This window comes from Miscanthus floridulus, chromosome 5, assembly GCF_019320115.1.
Source record: "Miscanthus floridulus cultivar M001 chromosome 5, ASM1932011v1, whole genome shotgun sequence".
NCBI classification, from domain to species: domain Eukaryota; kingdom Viridiplantae; phylum Streptophyta; class Magnoliopsida; order Poales; family Poaceae; genus Miscanthus; species Miscanthus floridulus.
The window spans coordinates 134,255,696-134,273,893 of record NC_089584.1 but is presented as its reverse complement, the minus strand read 5'-3'; the positions used below and the strand labels follow the sequence as shown (position 1 = coordinate 134,273,893).

The 18,198-nt window shown below is 52.0% G+C and overlaps 2 protein-coding genes across 2 annotated transcripts; one reads left to right on the top strand and one right to left on the bottom strand.

Annotated features, from left to right (window-relative positions):
• The first annotated feature begins 7,310 nt into the window (after window positions 1-7,310).
• LOC136453687 (uncharacterized) lies at window positions 7,311-9,383 on the top strand. The gene is made up of 2 exons (XM_066454246.1): window positions 7,311-8,230; window positions 8,452-9,383. The coding sequence occupies exons 1-2, from the start codon at window positions 7,904-7,906 to the stop codon at window positions 9,079-9,081; spliced, it is 957 nt and encodes a 318-aa protein (XP_066310343.1). The 5' UTR covers window positions 7,311-7,903; the 3' UTR covers window positions 9,082-9,383.
• Window positions 9,384-11,565: 2,182 nt separating this feature from the next.
• Window positions 11,566-17,923, bottom strand: LOC136450860 (serine hydroxymethyltransferase 7-like). The gene is made up of 4 exons (XM_066451502.1): window positions 16,465-17,923; window positions 12,538-12,940; window positions 12,282-12,383; window positions 11,566-12,172 (listed from the first exon to the last, which is right to left on the bottom strand). Exons 1-4 carry the CDS (start codon window positions 17,515-17,517, stop codon window positions 11,949-11,951), a joined length of 1,782 nt encoding a protein of 593 aa, XP_066307599.1. The 5' UTR covers window positions 17,518-17,923; the 3' UTR covers window positions 11,566-11,948.
• Between the last annotated feature and the right edge of the window lie 275 nt (window positions 17,924-18,198).

Here is an 18,198-nt window from a genome sequence, read left to right as displayed (position 1 = left end):
GGCCGAGAACGTGCCACGGCCGGATGCCCCCCGCTCTGGCCATCTGTATGACCGCATGGCAACAGCAGGCCATGGCTTTCACAGCGTGTGGCGCAGCGCGGATTCTCAAGTTCCTCTCACCATTTTTTCTTTTTTTACTTTCTGGGAGGACCATTGCATTGTTTCATCAGTTGCCGAGCGTGACATGATGTTCCCGCGACCTGCAAAAGATGGTCGCAGCGCCATGGGCGGCCACATCCGCCGGGCAGGAATCCATCGCAAATGGCGCCGGAAAGCGCCCGAGACGTGCCGCCGGTGCGGCGCACAGCGCGTGCATGCGGATGCGGGGTTGCAGCGGCCAGCGGGCATCTATTGTGAGGCCTACGATTGTACGCTGGGGTTTACGTACATTTCACAATGCTCAGTTGATCTGCTCGTGACGAGCTACGGCCTATTCCATACTACTGTATTTCCAGAGCTACGGCCTACCGGCCGCGCCTTTTTCTGGTTCTGGGGCCCTCAGAAAGAGCACCAAGAGGGAAACCAGAAATGGAGGCCGTCCAGTCCAGAGCTGGGCGCGATCACGTGTGCGCGAACCAGAACCCGCCCCGTCGATGCGTCAGGCATTGTGCGTTTCCTGTGGAAACTGACGGGACGGCGTGGGCAATGGGGTGGTGTACCGGTGGGTGCACGGATCGGACTGCAGCGAGAGGTGACGACCCTCGCTCGTTAATGACACATCTCCGTTGTGCGTTTCCTAGGGGGTCCACTTGCACAAATCCTTCCTTTGATTCGAGTAGAAATGGAAGCATGTTCGGGAGGCCGTATCGTATCGTGGATTATTTACTACCGGCTGGTTTGGTGTGAGAGAAAAACACTGTTCCCGGCTGAAAATTTACGATCGTTTACGAGCAAGCGAACAGGGAGACGTTGCACTATTGTCTCATGATTCCAATTCCAATGACTGAGCATGGGAAGGATCTAGTATCTATCTAAACGATTCTTTCGGTATTGCAGGTGCTTTTGGAGAGACTCACTCTACTAGGGCAACAACCCCTGCGTGGCTGCTTGTGCAGCCAAAGGGTCGAAGGGACCGTGTGGGCGTGTACATGTGCGTAAGAGTACGGTAGTATATACTGCCACTAATGGAAGATCTGAGGAAGCCGAAGACGAATCATACGTCAAATCAGGACGAGAGGAGAGGACAGGACAGGGAGTGGCCACATACAGCAATAATAAGTAACAGTGCTACCCCGTGGCCCAATTTAATTTATGATTTTTCTACCGGCACAAGCAATCATTTCAAGGCCCCGTGTCTGTATGCCAAGCTCCCGTCACCACGTCACGCCAGAAACCACACGCTGACACGCACGCATGCCGCCGGCCGCCGGCCGCCCGGCCGTCAGAGGCCTCCCCTCTAGTACAGCACACGACATTTCAAGAGCGCGGTGCTGTATTGTATGCTAACTACTGTACTCCCATGCACTTGCTCAGTGCACTTTGATTAAACTACTTTACCTGTTTCGGTTATAAACTAATCGTCGTCTGACCTTGATCGGCAAATTCCCCAGGTTTAAGGCCTGTGTCCTGGAGGATTGAATCCGCACGCATCGCGTTTTGCGCCTGAAAGGCTGCTGTCGTCTTGCTGATTTTCTACTCGGCTCGTACAAACACCACTGGCGGTAATAATGATTTTGGGGTCAGCTTTTCCGCGACCAACGCTAGATGCCGTAGTGTGTGCGCTGTGCGGGCGCGGCAGTACGTAGTAACGTACTACTATACTAGTACTACGTGGTTTGAACCGCGGAAATATACAGTTATCACTTACTATATCAGCGTGGTCTTGTCAATCCATTGCATGGAAACAATGGCAGGTCCGAAATACTCCAGGCGTGAAACGGTGAAAAGCAAAAATACGCTCGGTTTCACTTTCACCCCACCGACAGCACGCCGGCGCGCGACAAGAAGCACCCGATGCGTCCACCCCGTCCAGGGGAAAGCGGACAGCGCGTCTTGCCTTCTCCCCCTCCCCTCATCGCGCGTCCGTGCGCAGCAGCGTACCAGCGGAAGCCCCGTTCGACGTCGCCGTGCTCGGCAGCGGGGGGGCCGGACCCCGGACGGCCGGGGACCATCGCCGCATGCACATGCACGGCCAGATCAGAAACAGACGGAACGGGAGGAGTATATGATAGGAGGAGCCGATGAGGAAGGAAGCGTGCGGCCGCCAGCGGAGCCTGTGACGGCGGCAGGGCCTGACAGGGTGAGCAGCGGACTTGAATGCAACCCGGGTATTTCGCTTCCTGACTACCACTCCCGGTCCCGGCGCCAGCTCGGTAGCGCCCCGGGTCCGTCGGCATCCCGGCCGCTCGTCCGAGCCGATCGACGGTCCAGGGCACTCTCAACGCAGTGTCACCTAAGTGTTTCGCTAACGTGGCAACGTAGTTATTGAAGAGAGCAAAAAATCATATAAATCAGGTCTAAATTAGAAACCATGTCTACACGAAAACCAAGACACGAAAGCTAGGACGTGCAGGCTGTTCGGCTGGCTGGTTCGTATCGTTGCTGGTTCGTGAAGAAGTACTGCTGACTAGTTTGTGTGACAGAAAAATACTGTTCCGGCTGGAAATTTACGATCGTTCACGACAAGCCACGAAACAGGCTGGTGATTGGTAGAGAACGGAGAAAGAATGCATGGGATTAGATACAAAAATTGTTCCGTAGAAACTATTCATCGAATTTATGGTTTCTACGTGTAAAGTCTATGGAAATTAATAGGTATAGCATTGGACTGCCCTCGTGGGTGCGGATTATCGTGCCCTTGTCACGAGCAATGGTACTCGAGTTCGACTGTTTCGCCCCTGTCACGAGCAATGGTACTCGAGTTCGACTGTTTCGACCTGCACCTTTGCCCTAGACTGCAGGCTGCGTCCACTGTTTGTTACTGTACGTCGGGCGCGTGATAGTGTGCGAGCTGGCAAGCTATACGTACCGCGCTTGTCCGTGTACCGCGGGTTTTGTTTTCAAATGCCGGAAAGGCTTTTGTTCGGAGCCCGGACAGCGGGGTAAGCAGAAGTGCAAGTCCGGACATCGTTTTATTATTATTTTTTTTACTTTTTCCTCTGTGCTTCTGAGAATCACAGTTAACAATTCGACGCGACGAACGGATCGTAACTAATAAAGGCCCTGCTTGTTTCGCTAAAATTTAGCTTATATCGATGATTATGCTGATTTGTTATTAGAAGAAAACACTCACTGCTAAGTAGTAACAGGAAATGCGCAGTCCAGAAAATGGCGATGTACACCGAGCGGCGTTCGGTGGGCTTTGGTCCGTCTTTGGAGAAATGAAACCGACATGTCTAGTACGGCACACTGCACTGGTTCGTGCGAGTACGGATTGGGAGGAATCGCTTGTGTGTGACAGGGGGACTGGCCTGCAGAAACGGCAGATGTTGCGGCGGGCCGACCGGGCCGTGGCAGGCACGCCGCGGACTTTGGACGGGGCGATTTTCAGCGTTGGAGACTTGGAGGCGTGGAGCGATGTGCGAGCTGGCTCCGAGGCCGGTAATCTCTACGGGCCGCAACGACCCAGCCCACTACCACACGCTCGCGTGGAGCGGGCACCAGAGGCGACCGGGTCGGCCCATGCGACTCCGCCGTCCGTCCATCATCATACGGGCCGCTGTGCGGTGCCATGGAGGAAAGTAAGGAAAAGAAATACGGATCATCTATGGGCCTGGTCATGCTGGCCCGTGTAAACTTTATGTCTTTATTGGATGTGGCCTGCAGTCTGCTGCACTTGTTCTTTATTCGGGTTGCTGTTCACTGAACCGGAGCATCGGAATCTTGCAACCACTGCGAGTTGCAGGTAGGATTGTCGATCGAGAGATGCGAACGGTCAAACCGGAGAGAGTAGTACCAACTAGCAAGTCACCAACACACTCAAGTAGTAGTCAAGTGCTTTGCATCAGGATCTTTGCACAGGAGTTCAAGGCTGGCACTGGCAATTGGCAAAGCGTGCGCTGCGGCGCGACACTTTCTCAGCAGTCACGCACAAGAGCCAGACCAACGCAACGACCACGAACGATGCTACCGCCCCTCGGGGGGAGGTGGTGCGCTAACGCCAAAAATCGCCAATGCAAATATGCAATGGCACACGGCAGCCAGCGGCGGAGCCGCGAACATCGCAAATCGCATCATGGCCGCGTATCCCCGCCGCACCGGAGCACCCCAACCCGTCGTCGTCGTCCATGCATGCTGCGCCCGGCCGCCCTCTGCCGACAGAAGGTAGATTTCGCTGGGCCCAATACTGAACCGCATCATGGCCCGGCCGGCAAGCGGCGTCCGCAGACGCGGCTGCACCCGGCCGCCCGGCCGTTCCATCCGTCCATCCATGATCCACCTGACACGCAGAAACCTCGCGTCTCCTACTACTCGTGCTGCGCGATCGATCTTTACAGCCTAGCCATGCATGCAGCTGCCTGCCCGCGACTGCGACCAAGGGCAGCGACTGGGCGAGCGAGCTCCTCGCAGCCGCTGCCCGCGCTTCTCCTCGCGACCGGCGCAGATCATTAGTACTACTGATTCTGAGATCGTGTTGCCCACCCCACCGGCCGGGACAGGGGGCTGTATTAAAAATCGGGGCCGGCCGAGTTAAGCCGGGGCATTAGCCATCATGCCATGTCCAAAAAGGATCAGAGCAAATAATCAGGCGGCAGCCTTTTGGGGCAGCATTCTAGGACGAGCGCCCTACGAGCGCAGCACCATCATGAGCGCCTCGTACCGCCACCCCACTCCCGCTCTCTGATTAGTGCTGATTACCGGTCAAGACTCAAGACTTGGATGAGCACATTATTGCTGCCTGCCGATGAATTTTTAAGCGACTGATCGAACCGCTAGTAGAGTTAATTTAGACTGTGTGGCGTTGTATCTGAAAACTGAAATTAATCATGGACGATAGATATGGCCTCCATTAACGTTTTCTTTCGAAAAGGAGTTTTGCCTGCTTTGGGCTTTTGGGCAGGCATAATTGCGGTTATAATTACAGCCATGAGTGACTATGATGGGACTCACTTGAGAGAGCAGGAGACTTTGTCGCTTCGTCCATGTGGCTGCTAGCTGGGTGCAGATGAAACGACGCATGTATGCATCTTCTCATCCTAGAGCCAAAAAGAGAAACGACGCATTATGCAGATGCATTGTGTTGTATATATACACGCTGCTGCTCATACAGATGTCATTTTGGCTATCAATTAAGCACACTGCCTCATTACTCGTTGGCGTATCAAATGTACTAAAATTTACAGGAAAAATACAAACCGTATATTCTCGTGTTTGGATCACATTCCCCGAGATTTTAAAAATGCAAGCTTCTAGAGTCTAGACACGAGGCACCTATCACATGTTAGCGTTGCCATAATTTTCTATTAGTTTACGCGAGATCACGGTTTATCAGGCTGTTTGCCCTATGAGCAATCGAGCATATCTCCACCACTCAAAAGGTGGTTTGTTTATGGGGAGGAGCATGCACGCTGTTGTTTATTTCGCTGATGATCGCCAAGGAAGAAGAGCATCACATTCCCCGAGATCCCACGGGCAGATCATCCATAGCTAGAGCGCCCTAACCTAACCACACCCAAATGAAAATCTCCTGCTTTTGCCAAGATTTATCCATGTGGTGTGCGATTACATGTGTCCGTCCGTCTGTTTGCTTGCTTTGGTTGCTTGCTGATATGAATGATAACACCACGGTTCTTGTATGTTTATTTATCAAATGACAAAGGGAAGCGTTGATAGATAAAATATAAAAGCAGAGGAACATATGAAGTGGAAAGATCGATTTGCTCCGATGCCGCTCTTAGTCAAAAGCGTGGATCTGGGGGACCTCAGGCTTCGATGCCTATTGACCATTGCACCGATCTTTGATCCTCTGGTCTCTGCCTCCATATCTTTTATATCTCAGAGGAAATCACGTCATCCATTCAGCTGATGTGAGCAAAGCAATTTGTATATATAACCGGCCTCCTGGACTAACGGTGCATAACTAAACAGTTCACCTGTTTGTATGGATTACAACTAAAGTTTAGCTGACTAAGTTTAATTTAGTCTCGGTATCAAACAAACCTACGTACTCCTATATGATCAAAGAAATTGGCTGCAAACTAGGGCGGTGATGATCGATTGCCTTGCCTCCAAGATACGGGAGCCGGGCACAGACAAGGTGTACGGGCCTGGACAAGAAAACCTGCCGTCCAGTCCGGTCCTCAAGCTCGGGAGCTCCGCTGCCGTGCCCTGCCCTGCCATGGCGTGCGCCGTGATCATGCGTGTCCGCTGCTCCGGTCTAGGAGTACCTGCGAGGCTACGAGTGTCACTGCAACTGCATGCCTCTCTCCAGCAGGCGCGTGTGACGGGCCTGACGGGACGGGAACACGAAAACTCTTGGGTGCTCAGAGACCAGAGAAGCATGCTAATCCCATGCATGTCGGGCTACTGCTCCTCCTCCTCCAGTCCGGGGAGACAGGGAGAGCTAGTGGCTAGTGATGCTCTGGCCGCAACAAACACTGACGACCAAATCCCAGTGAATTCAATGGAACCTAACACTACCATGCCATTGCCATCCCTCTGCCAGTCAGCTTTACCACCCCCTCTTTTTTGTTGCCTTCTTTTTCCTACAACAAGACTGATCGATCATGTTTTCATATGGAGAAGAGAATTTGCTGATAAGTTGGCATTGCAAGCCCCTTTGTGAAAGGCAGCTTGGAAGATAGTCTTTCAGAAAGAAGAAAAAGAAAAGAAAACTTCGACGATAAGCATGATTATTTGGACTAATCCGATCAGTATCCCCGGTATTTCTGGAGATCTCTACTCTCCAAGTAGTATAGCTCCTTGCCAACAGGAGCTGGAGTGAACTGTGGAGGAATTTTGATGGTGATGGCATTGGCAGGATATGATTTGCATCTCTAAGTTGGAAAGGGGGTTAAGGGAATAAAGGGGTGGTAGTATGTATAAGATTAAGATAGAATCGAATAACGCAAGGTTTGGGGACTGATTGGACTGATGGTACTAAATATCGCATTGCTTAATGTAATAAACCTTGCTGGAGAAGTCTGGTCCAGAGAAACCTATCCAAGGAGCTCCAGGAATCCGTGCAGGACAGAGTTTTTTTTTACATCATTTCAGAAGGACAATAGTATGATAAACATGACCTATTGTCCTCCTAAAACCAGTTTAAGAAAGTGAAATCCCTTTTTTCAGAGAAGAAAAAAGAAAGAGAAATCCCTGATGATAAATAAAAAGTTCGAAAGATTCAGACTTTCAGAGACAGGGACCTGAATAAGCAGGCAAGAGGACAGGGAAATTCAGCGAATGGCGCCAGCAGGAAACCTCCAAGGGACCCACTTGGCTGACAAGGAGCCACACCGCTTTTTTGGTGGTAAACAGCTGCGGCGCGGTGCGGTCAAACCGATGACTGCGGTTAGGGACGGGGTTAACCACCCCAGCACACGTTAAGCTGCTCTTGGCGAGCACGAGGCAGCAGCGAGCGAACAAGAGCGGCAGTGATCGAGTCGAGCAGCCAGCTGCGACCGCGACCATGGCTCTGCTGCCGGTGCCGCTGCTTCTGCCTCCGTCCCTCGTCCTCATCATCACCCTTCCCCCTCCCGTCTAGACACGCATCATTGCGCTACAACGCGCTGCACCCCTCCCTCCCGTGTCTGTCGCCTCGGCTGCCCCTCTCGTGCTCTGCTCTCCCCTCCCTTGCTGGCTGCTGCTCCCCCTCTTCTCTTCTTGCTTGCCGTGCCGGTGCACCGAGCTCTTGCTAGCTAGCACCTGTCTAGCTATATATAGCTAGCCCAGCAGGCTTTCCTTTCCCAATTCAAACAGTGCAGCGGCGTCTGCGGCGGCGGCAGAGGCAGAGACAGACGACGCCATGAACGCCTTCTTCTCGTCCCTGGCGCGCGGGCTGGACGACCTGGGCCGTGCCGGCGGGCTGTCGTCGCTTCCGGCGCTGCTCCGGGCGGCGGCGCTGCTCAGGGGGCTGCACTCGCAGCTCACGCTCATGGTCGGCCAGCTCCACCTGCCGCCGGGCGGCCGCTGGCTCGACGAGTACATGGACGAGACCGCCCGCCTCTGGGACGCCTGCCTCGCCGTCAAGCTCGGCCTCGCCTCCGTCGAGCGGTATTGCGCCGCGGCCTCCTGCGCCGCCGCCGCGCTCGATGACTGGCTCCAGGATCCCTCTCCTCTCTCCACTCGCCAGGTTGGTTCTTCCTTCCTTCCGACTTCCGTTGAAGCGTCCTCTGATCAATCGATCGATCGCGTCTCATAAACTATCGATCGTTTCCATTTCCTTCATGCCTTTGCTCTGTATCTGTCTATCTGAAAGACTGAAACGCTCGTGGCTCTGTTTGTGCTGCGCATCATTATCGTTCATCAATCATCATCCATCGCTATGGTTAATGGTTTGATTGGCGCGCGCAGGTGCTGCGGGCGATCTCGGTGTCGAGGAGGGAGGCCATGGCCGCGGAGGAGGAGAACCGCGCGCTGGCGGACGCGAGGATCGCGCCGCTGTCGCTGCAGCTCGACGAGCGGCTGCTGCTGCGCGCCACGGACGCCGCGAGGCTCACGGGCTTCAACGGCTTCCGGGGCCTCCTGTTCGCGCTGCACAACGCGAGCTCGCTCCTCCTGCTCATCCTCGCCAGCGGAGCCGTCTCCTGCGCGGCCGCGGCGGCCGGCGGCCCGTGCGCCGCTGACGACACCGCCGCCGGCGGGGACGCCGGAGCCGGCTTCATGGCGTCCATCGCAATGCTGCAGCAGAGGATGGCGGAGGAGGTCGAATCCGACGGGCCCGGCGGCGCGCCCGGGATCAGGATGTGCGAGTTCCGGTGCGCGCGCGCCGCCGTGGAGGCGGCGCGGGAGGAGGTGGAGCGCGTCGCCGCGGCGGGCCGCAAGTGCGAGGGCGGCGGCTGCGTCAAGGACAAGGTGGAGGAGCTCAAGGCGTGGCTGGACGTGCTCCGGACCGGCACCGATAGCCTGGTGTGCCAGCTGGACGACTTTCTGGACGACATTGTCGAGGGCCGGAAGGAGCTCTCTGACCTGTGCAGCCATTGATGGATCGATCACACCTCGTGCGGTGCCCCCGATCCAACCACGGAGCTCCACCAGTCCCAGCATAAAGATCATCATCATCACCATCGCAGATTCACATGAACGAATGAATGATGCTCGTTGCTTGCTTGCATGGTAGTACAAGCAAAGTCAAATACGTACGTACTAGCAGTGTCCCTAGCTAGCAATAGCCTGTTGTTGTCCCTCTTCTCTCTCGCCATCTCTGTCTAGGGATGGAGAGAGTGATGGAGCCTGTGGGCTGTGGTGTCGCAGCATTTTGGTTGGCCATGATGCTGTTCCTGTCTCGTTGTTGCGTCTGCGCCTCTGCCATGAAAGGACGAGGCATGATGGGGATGAGACTGAGAGAGAGGTGGAGTACTGGAGTTTGGAAGAGGAGGAGAGGGAGGCAACTGATCCATCGATCACACACAGCAAGAGCCAAGAGATCTTTGGCTCAGGAATCGGCGGCACACTCGCAGCTGCGCATCGAAAGGTTGCTTTTTGTTTGTTCGCCAGGGCGCGCAGAAAGTGGCCTAGGTTGGACCGACCCCTTGCCATCCCCGCGGAAAACTTTGGTTGCTTCTGCCCTCCTTACACTTCTCCCGTTCACTCGCTTTCTCAAGCAGCTTCAGCCTCAAGAGTCCAACCCAGCGGCTCTTCTCTGGCTGGCATGGCATCTATACGAAAACTACACTGGTTAATTAAGATTTAAGACATTACTTTAACTTAGCAATCAGTAGCAGCTCCCGTGTCCGCACCACGACAGCCAAGCCATTCCGCGCCACGCCTTTGGTTCGTTTTGACAGAGCCTAACAACCTCATCGGCGACACGACACGGATGATGGATCCATTATCCATCGCCTCGCCGCGCCGGCAAAAGGCAAGCCATCATGGCCTCCTTTCCCACGGCCAGGTGCTCTCGCTCAATCAAACTCCTGGTATGGTAGGAAACAAAAGCCGGGCGATCGAGCGGCGTGTGCATTATTAGTAGGGCTTAGCGCCGTTTCATATCCACCGCTTCCTCTTCGGGCCAGGCACAACTGTTTCCTTCTCCTTCTTCTCCTCGTTAGAAAAAGGACCTAAAAGAAAGCGATGTGTTGTGTGAAACGCCGAGGATCTCGCCACTTGTTTACTCCTACTAGTGGTAGTGGCGACCTCACTTCCGTCTCGCCCATCATTACGGTCTCCACCATCGCAAGAACAGGGGGTGTCGAAAAGCGAGGCCGCGCTCCGTGGGATTCCTTGTACCCCTCCTTGGCCCTGGCCGAGGACGCCGAGCGCCGGCCTGCCGAGGCGTAGCCCTGTTTATTTCAAAAACTTTTCCAAAAAAGTGTTACAGTAATCATCACATCGAATCTTGCGATAAGCATTAAATGTAGACGAAAAAACTAATTGCACAGTTTAGTTGAAAATCGCGAGACGAACGTTTTGAGCCTAATTAGTCCATGATTAAATACTAATTGCTAAATAAAAACGAAAGTGCTACCGTAGTTAAAATCTCAAACTTCACCCGACTAAACAAGCCCGTAGCGTATCCTTGTACGGAGCCTCGGAGGGAGATCCGGAGATGGATGGATGGACGGACGGATGGGAAGGCAGCGCAACACATGACCGGCGCGGAAACACTGTGGCTGTGGCGGCCGGCTTCCGTCCCGGGCCGGGAAGCTGCAGTGCAGCGGACGGTCGATCGCAATGATTAAAGCGTTTTCTGGAACGGCAGCGGGGACGGGGACTGGCCTGACCCGGGGTGCAGCGCGGCTTTCTGCTGCGCATTCAAGAAAAGGACCTCTGGGCTCTGGCCCTTTGCCGCCTGTGTCGTCGCTCGCCTCGCCGGCCCCGTCGGTCGGTCCATGGATCCATGCCGGGCCATCATTTCCCTGGAGGAAGAAGCAGCAGATGGGAGTGGAAGGTTGCCCATGGATCCCATCGATCGGCGGCAACTGAGTCGGATCATGGCCGGAAGAAAAAAGGAGCTTGGTGTCGCGGTCAGGTCTCGGAGAACAAACGAGGTGCGCGTCGGTCTGGGGTGTTGAAACCGGAATTAGGCAGCTAGGCACCAAAGTTTCATGATGATTTTCCCAGACAACGAGCCTCATGATGTTAGCGGCTAAAAACTGATGATACCCGTGACACTGTGTCGGTACTTAGGCTACCAAATTTGTCTTCTCCTAGGCCATAGTCAAGACGCATAAGATAATGTTGACTACATATAAAGAAGTAAGTCAACAATAATCTGCAGCTATGTTGGTGAACTCTTCATGGCTTCGTGCTGCGACGGAGCTCATGGATTATTCAATGTGGACTTACGTCAGTAAAGATCAAACTGTACCACCAGTACAAGCAAACCGTCCCTATGCGAGTGGACAGAGCATCCAACAAGGCCATGAAAGCAAGAACAATAAAGCAGAAAAAACTGAACAGTGTCGCATCTTAATAGTCGATGCAACAAGCCATGAACACCTAATTCTCGATGGGTTTGCAAACTTACCAAACTGGTTGTACGCCCCAATACAATTTACCAGTTTACCACATCCAATCGTCTAATAGTTAGCCAGAAATCATATGGTTAAAGCTTATTCGGCCTCGGCAACAACAGGTCTCAAAAGGCAACAAAAGATTCTGTTGTAGTGACAAGAAAATATCTCCTATAGTAACCCGTCATACCAAGGTTCACTACATTACATAACTCATCACAACTTGCTGTACATAATTGTTTGAATCCAGAGTCAAGACCATCTATCAACTAATTAAAAAAAACTCTCCTAATCATTGTGCAGTTGAAAGCAATAGTTGCTAGTATTAGAGGAACTGAAGGGATGGCAATGTTGCTGTGAATCTGGATAATTGCTGAATACAGTATATATGCACATTCATACATCAAAACCTGGCATCGCAAACTGTGACGCAAATGCCTCAACCTGATTTCGGAGTTCTATAATATCCCTATTGTTCTGTAGGCCTCTTAGAAACTCCTTTTGCACTTTGCCATGTTCTTTCAGAACATTGCTAGCAATCTGAGTAGCCCTTATGAGGAAGTCTGCAATCACGTCGAAGTCCTCTTCTAAGCAACCTCTAGTAGTCATTGCAGGTGTTCCTATAGCGACATGATATCAAGCTGATCAGTACTGCCAGTTCTGCATTTATATAAGGAGACAGGAACAAAAGGCTAAAAAGAATAGAGATATCGAGTTGAAAGAACTAACCAATCCGCACACCACCAGGCGATATCGAGCCGTTATCCCCATAAATTGGCGTCTTGTTGATAGATATGTGGCATGCCTCACAGACCTTCTCGAAGATCTTGCCTGTCCAAAATTAAAGAATAACATCATAACCAATACGCACCAGCACTTCACATAGAATATATAAACTAAAAGTGCACAAGAAAGATAAAAGGTACAAACATTTATACGAAAGTAAACATTTCCAAGGGCAGGCACATAGGAAGCAGAATTATACCTGTCAAGCCAAGAGTTCTGAGGTCCCAAAGTACTAAGTGATTATCTGTGCCCCCAGTAACCAATCTGCATTTTCTTCTGAGCAAAGCTGATGCCAAAGCCTGAGCATTTTTCTTGACTTGTTGAATGTATGCTTTATATTCAGGAGTTGCTACCTGCTTCAGAGTTATAGCCAAGGCAGCAATATGATTATTATGGGGTCCTCCTTGCATCGAAGGAAAAACACCAAAATTTATCCTATCCTCGAAATCATATTCATTCTCATCTCCTTGAGAAAAAGATCCAGCTCGCTTCCTTAAATTTTTCCCTTTCCTGAAGAATATTATACCACCTCTAGGGCCCCTAAGATTCTTGTGAGTAGTTGACGTAACAACATCACAGTAGTCGAAAGGGCTACGGCATTCCTACAAAGCCACAGTATTCCATTATCAGCAGACAGTTATCCTCAATGATCAGTCTATGGTCTCTAATATAACCATACAAAAACAGAAAGGGCAAACAATCTATATACCATATGAAGGACATCAAAGCATTAAACAGTGTATATATCACCCAACCAAACATGAATTTAGGATGGCTGCAATAAAAGTTTAAAATCAACATGGTGTACAAGTGAAGGACCATAATACACAAGTTGAATGGTTTCTTCAAGTGAACACGATTTACATCACCTGGAACAACCACAAATGACATGCTACAGTCAACAAGGGAACACTTTTCACTTAGGCCAGTCTCAATGGGGTTTCAGGCATAATTAATAAGGTGCCACGTCATTTTTTTGCATGAAACTGGGAGGAGAGAGAAGGGATTCGTTTCATGGCCACGAAACTTATCCGCACTGTTTCCAAAACTTTGGAAACGCCGTGAAACCTGCACTGCGGCCCTTCCTTCGTTTCATCGCAACTTTTCTTCTCCGGGACCGTGCGTTCTTCATCGCGACTCCGCAGGGCGCGGTCGCCGGACCGTCGCGGGCGAGGCCGCCCGACGCGCTCGCTCGTCCGCCGGTCGCGGGAGATCCGCCGGCGCGGGCGGGAGCTCCGCAGGGCGCGGCCACCGGACCGCCGCGGGCGAGGTCGCCGGCCGCGGGCGCTCGTCCGCCAGTCGCGGGAGATCCGCCGGCGCCGTTCGTCGTGAGCCGTCCGTCGCGAGCTGCCCCGTCGCGACTCCGCCCGCCACACGTCCTCTGCCGGTCGCGGGCGCCGCGAGCGTGAGGGCTCCGCCCGCCCGCCGCCATGCTCGGCCTCCAGGCGGTGACGAGAAGGATGCGGGGAAGAGGGGGATGATAGGGATAGGTGGGACCCGTGAATAGTAAAATAAGGGACGAAACCATGCCATGAAACTTTGCACTGTAGGAGAGACCCGTTTCATATCAAAGTTTCACGTGTTGGAAACTGGGAGGTGAAACTCTCCATTGAGACTGGCCTTATGCACTTTCATGCGTATGTAGGTACTGTGTGTGTGACAATAATACAAACATTAAATGTTTTCTTCAATACGAGCATGATTTGCATCACATGGAACAGCCATAAGTAGCATGCTACAGTCAACAAGGGAACACCTTTTTTTAGAAAGGGCGGCAAGAGCTTTGCTGATCAACAAGGGAACACTTTCACTTAAGCTCTTTCAGGAACATGCAAGATGCCTGAGAGGTTAAGTACTCAAGTCTGTGTTAAGGGGGGGGGGGGGGGGGGGGGGGGGGGGGGGGGGGGAGTTCGATTCAATTAGTTTCATTGGACGATGTTTCTTGCAGCCTAAGGCATCGTTCGGTTACCCAGGAACCATGCCCTGAAACAATTCCTACCAGGAATGCTTGGCTAATTTATATAACGTTTGATGAGCTGTAACGATTCCTGGGTAGATTCCTAGCTAACCAAACAAGCTCTAAGGAGATTATCAAGATCCAGATATTTGAATAACTACATATGGTATTTCTCAACCTTGTTTGGAGCTAAAACTACAAGCAATAAGAATAATAGAAATATAAGCAATCTATATATCTATATATATTTCTATATATTTTATAATTATAATCATAAACCCCACTAGCCTTCTATCTTAACATGCAAGCCATCCACATCAAGAGCTCACCAGTACATGCAATTATGACATCTATCTATTCATGCAAACTATCCATGCCAACAAGCCACAACATCCACAAACATGCATTTATTTGCCACGACAGCATACCGCACCATCCACTAAAAATCATTTATAATAATTTATCCCTTAAGTCATCTAATTTCATTCCAAATCATCCATGATCCCCACAGCAACGCGCGGGTATCTTTCTAGTATCTGATATGCTAAAGCAAAACAAAATGCTTATTTCAGCTGCAACATTCTTAGTTATAAAAGGGAGTTGCATAAACAAAAGATGTGACTCTATTAACTTACTGAGGCACAAAGAATTGGGTTAGGTTTCTCATTGCACTGAGAAGTAACAAGCATGTGAATCATGATTCATCACTATGGTAAGAAAATTCAGAAACACCTTAGATTATCATTTACAATTACAAGGAAGTTTCCATCATAGACAAAACACAACAATGGATACTAGCCATATAAAGCATCTTCATCGTTCAGGTAAACTGAGGATTGGCCAAGCACGCTGCCTTAATTCACATTCAGCAGACATCAGGTACTAAAAGCAAACTCAGGACCAAATTCAAATGGAAATGTTACTTTATGCACTCAAACATCAAATTCAGGCTACAGTGCCAACCTAACCAATTGACCAGGTATCATGATCGATCATGCATTTAGTGGTTTAAAATTCCTGATGAATAAGGTAGCAACAACCTTGGACAAGGGAAAAATGGAAGTCCTAGAATCAGTACTAACTTCCATCGCAGTGACTTAAATTTTGTCAGGGTGAAAGACCAATATAGTAACTTCCATTCAACAGAGGAAGTTTGTGTTTTGAATCTTCCAAGGTAGTTCAACGAATAATTTATGGACCAAAAGAAAATGAATGCTGTGCTCTGCGATCTTTATCAAGCTTCAAGGTTTTAACAGTAGGATTTACTTCTAGTCAAAATAATCAACACAACAAACTCTAGCTTTTGACAAAATCTTCTAGAGGGTAATAAAGTACTAAGATGAGAGGTATCTCTAAGGTGCTGTTTGGTTGACATATTAGTCACGTGACTCAATTACATGGAAACAGATGACATTAAGGGCGTGTTTGGTTGCACACCACAACTCGCCACGCCAAAAGTTCGTCAACTTTGGCAGCTGCTTGGTTGCCATGTAAACTTTGGCTGCCACAGCTGTCATTTTGCTCCCTAGCTTGTCATTTTGTCTGTGGCGAAGGTGTGGCGTGTGGCGGCCATTCTTCTTGCCACACAGGTGTGGCGCTGCCGACTTTTGTCTGTGGCGAAGGTGTGGCGTGTGGTGGCCATTCTTCTCGCCACACAGGTGTGGCGCTGCCGAACCTACGGCGTGGCTGGCCGTGGCCTGTAACCAAACACCCCCTAATTAATGTTTGTTTAAGTCCAGCCGTCACGCCAGATCACGCTGGGAACTGATACCTGTCTATTCAAACTCGTTACCGCTCCCACTCGAGTGTGAATCATTACCGTTGCCACTTACGTTTACAGTTACTCAACCAAACGGCTCGTAAGACTCTACCATTCAACCAAATTGTTTAGTAAGATACAGTCAAATTAAATGCATGAAATGGTAACCTAAATGGCAACAAAAGCCTTCTAACCTTTGGAAATAAGAACACAAGGGTAGCTGGTAACTGCAATCCTAGCCCATACAAGTATACAACACTAGGTACAATTACGTTTGATGCTAAGCAGTACAAAGTCATAGTAACTGTAAGATCAAAATGTGGACCTAAGATACTCTTGCGCACATTGTTAAGCAGGTTACAATAAACTAACCATAAGATAAAAATAAATGCGTCAACGTAGAAATGTACCTTTGCTGCGACAAGCCCACTAATATGTGCCATGTCGCAAAGAAGCACTGCACCACACTTATCAGCAATCAATCTCATCCGTGCGAAGTCCCATTCTCTGGGGTAAGAGCTCCCACCACAGATGAGAATTTTCGGGTGGAAATCCATTGCTCTCTCCTCAAGCTTGTCGTAATCAATATACCCAGTCTGTGGGTTCACCTTGTACGACATGCTCTCGAAGAAAATAGAGGCACCTGACACCTTCTTACCACTGGGCGTGTAGTAACCATGGCTAACATGGCCGCCCGACAGTGGCTCCAGCCCCATGATGCGGTCCTTGGGTTGAAGGAGCCCAGTGTAGACAGCCAAATTGGCAGACGTGCACGAGTAGGGCTGCACGTTGACGCCCCAGCAGGCAGGGTCGAGACCGAAGGCGGTGAGGGCGCGTTCATGGCAGAGCCGCTCGATGGCGTCGATGTGCTGATTCCCTCCGTAGTAGCGAGCACCAGGGGCCCCCTCGGAGTACTTGTTGGTGAGGTGGCTGCCGAGCGCGTCGAGCACCGCGCGGCAGACGAAGTTCTCCGACGCTATGAGCTCGATGCCTCGCACCTGGCGGTCCAGCTCCTGCTCCATCAGCGCGTGCACATCCGGGTCGGCCTCCGCCAGCGACTGGTTGCCCCAGGCGCGGACCGCGGCCCGGCGGGTCTCCAGATCCGCGCCGCTGCCCTCCCCCGTCGCCTGCCGCTTGGCGGGGCGCAGCGCCGCGGACGTGGACGAGCAGGATGACGTCTCTCCGCCCCCGCCGCCACCGCCGTTGACGGCGCGGCGCGGGCGCTTGACGCAGAGGGAGTGGCCGAGGAGGGAGAAGTGCTGGTCGCCCCCGTCCTCGTCATCCCTCTCCGCGTCGGCCTCCCCGGCCACGACGCGCTCCGGCTTCGCGTCTTCCGCGTCGCCGAACAGGCGCAGCGGCGCGGCTACCGCGTGCACGCGAGCGGCACGGGCGTGGGCGTGGGCGTGACCGTGAGAGTGGAGCCCGAGCGAGAGGTCCGATGATGCGGGCCGCGAGAGATCCATAGCTTACCAATTCCCGAATCGATCGGCGAGAAATAACGAACCCTAGAGAGCTACGCGTCTTCAACAACAACAGCAACAACCAACGCGACAGCAGCAGCAGCGGAGGTGGGCGACGCAGGAGGAAGCAGAGTCAGCGGCGGTGGCAACGAGAGGCGACGCGGCGGCGGAGGAAACCATGGACCTTTGGGGATCAACCGGAACTATGGGAATTGGGAAGCACGAGATGACGCGGTGGAATCGGTGTGTCGGAGGCACGAGGAGAGGGGAATGAATGGGCGCCGTGCTCCAATTGATGAAGGGAAGGGTTGGTGGTGGTGTGGCGTGGGGTGGGGTGATGTGGTCGTGTGAGATGTGGTCGATGGGAATAGCCGAAATAGGGGATCGGGGCAAGGAGGAAGAACCTGGACGGGGAACCGGCCGGAGACGGTGGCCGGTGGGAGCTGTTGCCATCGGGACGGGAGGACGGGCATGTGCCCGCGAGGGCTGGCTGGGCTTATGGCCTCTGGGCGACTCATGTTGGACTTGGACCTGAACCCGAGCCGTCGTGGTCGTGGGCGACTGAAAGTGGGCCCAACCGGTCAGTCACCCTAAATTTCTAGTTGCCTAATGAGGTGCTAACAATTTTTGTCGACTTCGGTTGTACAAGCGGCTCTACCGTGAAGTTGCTACTGTTTTAGAACA

Bases quoted from the DNA above. Each gene is read 5' to 3' on its own strand.
- LOC136453687 (XM_066454246.1), top strand. From the start codon at position 7,904: ATGAACGCCTTCTTCTCGTCCCTGGCGCGCGGGCTGGACGACCTGGGC. The intron at 8,231-8,451 runs GTTGGTTCTTCC...TGGCGCGCGCAG, and splicing joins CTCCTCTCTCCACTCGCCAG to GTGCTGCGGGCGATCTCGGT.
- LOC136450860 (XM_066451502.1), bottom strand. From the start codon at position 17,517: ATGGATCTCTCGCGGCCCGCATCATCGGACCTCTCGCTCGGGCTCCAC. The intron at 12,384-12,537 runs GTATAATTCTGC...AATTTTGGACAG, and splicing joins CAGAACTCTTGGCTTGACAG to GCAAGATCTTCGAGAAGGTC. The intron at 12,173-12,281 runs GTTAGTTCTTTC...ATGTCGCTATAG, and splicing joins GCCTGGTGGTGTGCGGATTG to GAACACCTGCAATGACTACT.